At 45.6% G+C, this 2392-nt stretch overlaps 1 protein-coding gene across 1 annotated transcript; it reads left to right on the top strand.

Annotated features, from left to right (window-relative positions):
- Positions 1-692: 692 nt before the first annotated feature.
- LOC147456646 (outer envelope pore protein 16, chloroplastic-like) lies at positions 693-2146 on the top strand. Its single transcript, XM_086515524.1, has 7 exons — positions 693-832; positions 962-1078; positions 1300-1351; positions 1474-1505; positions 1603-1636; positions 1722-1789; positions 1871-2146. The coding sequence occupies exons 2-7, from the start codon at positions 965-967 to the stop codon at positions 2012-2014; spliced, it is 444 nt and encodes a 147-aa protein (XP_086371650.1). The 5' UTR covers positions 693-832; positions 962-964; the 3' UTR covers positions 2015-2146.
- Positions 2147-2392: the final 246 nt, after the last annotated feature.

Genomic DNA, 2392 nt, shown 5'->3' with positions numbered 1-2392 from the left:
TTTGAATGCTCTCCAATTTGGACGCAAAGGGAGTCATGGCGTTTGTTGAAGGCGATTAAGGCTGCAGTATGTGGCTCCTATGTACAATTGGACACCCCCAAAACCGCTGGTAGAGAGCTTATGGACAGACGTTCTAGCTAGTTGAAACAATTTCACAGCAGAATAGATAATGATGAATGGGAGAGCTCACCCTCAGCACTATATGGCACAGACACCTTCAAATGGGATCAAGGGTGGAGGTGAGAAATGTGAGGCGTGCGCATTGTAGGCCGTTACGATCCGGCGGCCCGAATTTACAAGATTGCGTGGCCCGAATTTACAAAACTGTCTCGAGTTTATAATTCGGCCACATTTACATATGTGGCATTGAAATCCCACATACTTCAATGCGGATGTGGTGGTTAGAGCAACTCGCTCGAATTTATGTGTTGGCCCAAATTTACTTTTCGCTCTGAGTTTACAAAAACGCAGCCGCCGGCTCGGATGACCCTCACCATTGATCCCATTTGAAAACCCCCCGGCCAAATAGTGAGGAGGGAGGCCAATGCCAAAGGTTAGGATGAGGCTAACGAGAAGAGGTACTCGCATTCCACGTCATTTAGGCTAGGGTAGGCGCGCGCACACACACACACGTGTAAGCAAGCTAACTGGGAAAGAAGGTCACCTTTTGCGGAGAAATGCATGCAGGCCAGGTGGCCGTGGCCGTGGCCCCTGCTCGCCTTCAACCGCGCCCGATTGTAGCTGAAATTGCAGTCTCGATAACGCTTTCCTTTCCCGTGAGCTCTCGTCGCTTGGCTGCAGAGAATCGGAAAAGCTCGTCGTATCGAATCAGGTACTTCCTTGCTTGCAAAACTGAGTTTTTCTCCGCAACTTTGCCCCCAGCACAGCCATCTCAAATATACCGCATCACTGGGTCTCCCCATTCTGAGTTTTATATGCTGAGGTTGGCTTTAATGAGCAGAAAATGCCGAGGGCACGCGTGAATGCCAATTTCGACTCCCCCAATGTGGACGTGATGGTGGACATGGGACACCCCCTGCTCAACAGGGTTGTCGATGGCTTCCTTAAAGTTGGTGGGGTGAGAACATCTTTTCATGAGAAGACATCTCTCGCTTCAGGATGTCTACCTTCTTAATTGGAGCTGCAGCCTGCATCAACAATAATTAATATTGTGTGTTTGTTTCAGATTCATATATAATATCGTGGTGACATGTATATATGTGCTCTAGCTGCGATTGAGAAATAACATTGCTTTTGTCAAAGCATTAATTATTAACACCTGATTCATGTAACATCCAGGTTGGAGCAGTCCATGCGTTGGCACAAGAGACTTACGGTGTTGTACGCCGAGGTTGTCAAAACAGTTCTGCTTCCCTTTTAGAATGTCGTTAATACTTTGTTTCTTGCACTTCTAGCCTCTAATAGCAATTGCCGAGTAGTTCATTTTTGTGGTTGTTATTAATTTCTTTGCAGAGGAGGCAACAAAGAGGTCCTTGGAGTTGATGGTAGGCCGCAACATCTCTACATACATTCATTGAAGTGCATGCTGGTTTCCAAATAGTAAACTTAGTGTCTTCTTTTTTGCAATGACAAATTATGCAGGCCCAGCGAACTGGCAAGGAGGCTGTTCAATGGGGTAATTGCAAATGAAGACAATTTAGCAGCCTTTGCGCCAGTTTCTGTGAGGGAGCTCATTTCCTGCTTACTTGCTTTTGGTGCAGGACTAGTTGCTGGCGTATATAGTGGCATGACATATGCGATGCAAGAAGCAAGAGGAACTCATGATTGGGTAAAATGCGCACGTTGAAAAACACAAGTTTGAGCTCTCTGTACTCCATGATGGCCAATCAATTCTCACTTGTTTGTGTAGAAAAATGCGCTGCTAGGAGGTGCCCTTACCGGAGCTGCACTCTCTCTTACGGAGTCAAACCCCCGTTCTGACCGCATCATCACTGGTGCTATCACGGGAGGGGCCATTGCCACAGCAGCTGAGTTCCTTCGCAACATCACCTAGAATTGTATCATGTCGTCGTGATTTAAGTGTATGTGAACCTGGCTATGTCTTAATTGGTACTACTAGTTCACGTGGCACCAATCAGTCGTTGATGTTTCTCTATAATTTCACGTACGCCAGTTGCATTTTCTACATGCTGGGCACCTTGGCTCATTCTTACACTGCATGCGCCATAGATCCCCATCCCCAACATTCATTCTTTCTTGTTTACGTGATGAGTTTTATTGTACTTTTTGTTCTGTATCTTTGAATTTTGGAAATGAGATGAGAGTAGTTGTGAAACAGTCCTATTTAGGTCCCACTGTTTCTTGATGCAATATTTATATAAGGTGAACAAAATATAATATCAGAGACGTATCCATTTACAAGCCTTTGTGA

Source organism: Adiantum capillus-veneris, chromosome 6, assembly GCF_014529385.1.
Source record: "Adiantum capillus-veneris isolate H3 chromosome 6, ASM1452938v2, whole genome shotgun sequence".
Classification (NCBI taxonomy): Eukaryota; Viridiplantae; Streptophyta; class Polypodiopsida; order Polypodiales; family Pteridaceae; genus Adiantum; species Adiantum capillus-veneris.
The sequence above is the reverse complement of the archived record's forward strand: the minus strand, read 5'-3'. Positions and strand labels throughout refer to the sequence as shown.

What these genes read in the sequence shown, in the direction of transcription:
- LOC147456646 (XM_086515524.1), top strand. Translation starts at nt 965, where the DNA reads ATGCCGAGGGCACGCGTGAATGCCAATTTCGACTCCCCCAATGTGGAC. An exon ending in GCTTCCTTAAAGTTGGTGGG is followed by an intron (nt 1,079 to 1,299) that starts GTGAGAACATCT and finishes TGTAACATCCAG; the next exon opens with GTTGGAGCAGTCCATGCGTT. An exon ending in AGAGGTCCTTGGAGTTGATG is followed by an intron (nt 1,506 to 1,602) that starts GTAGGCCGCAAC and finishes CAAATTATGCAG; the next exon opens with GCCCAGCGAACTGGCAAGGA.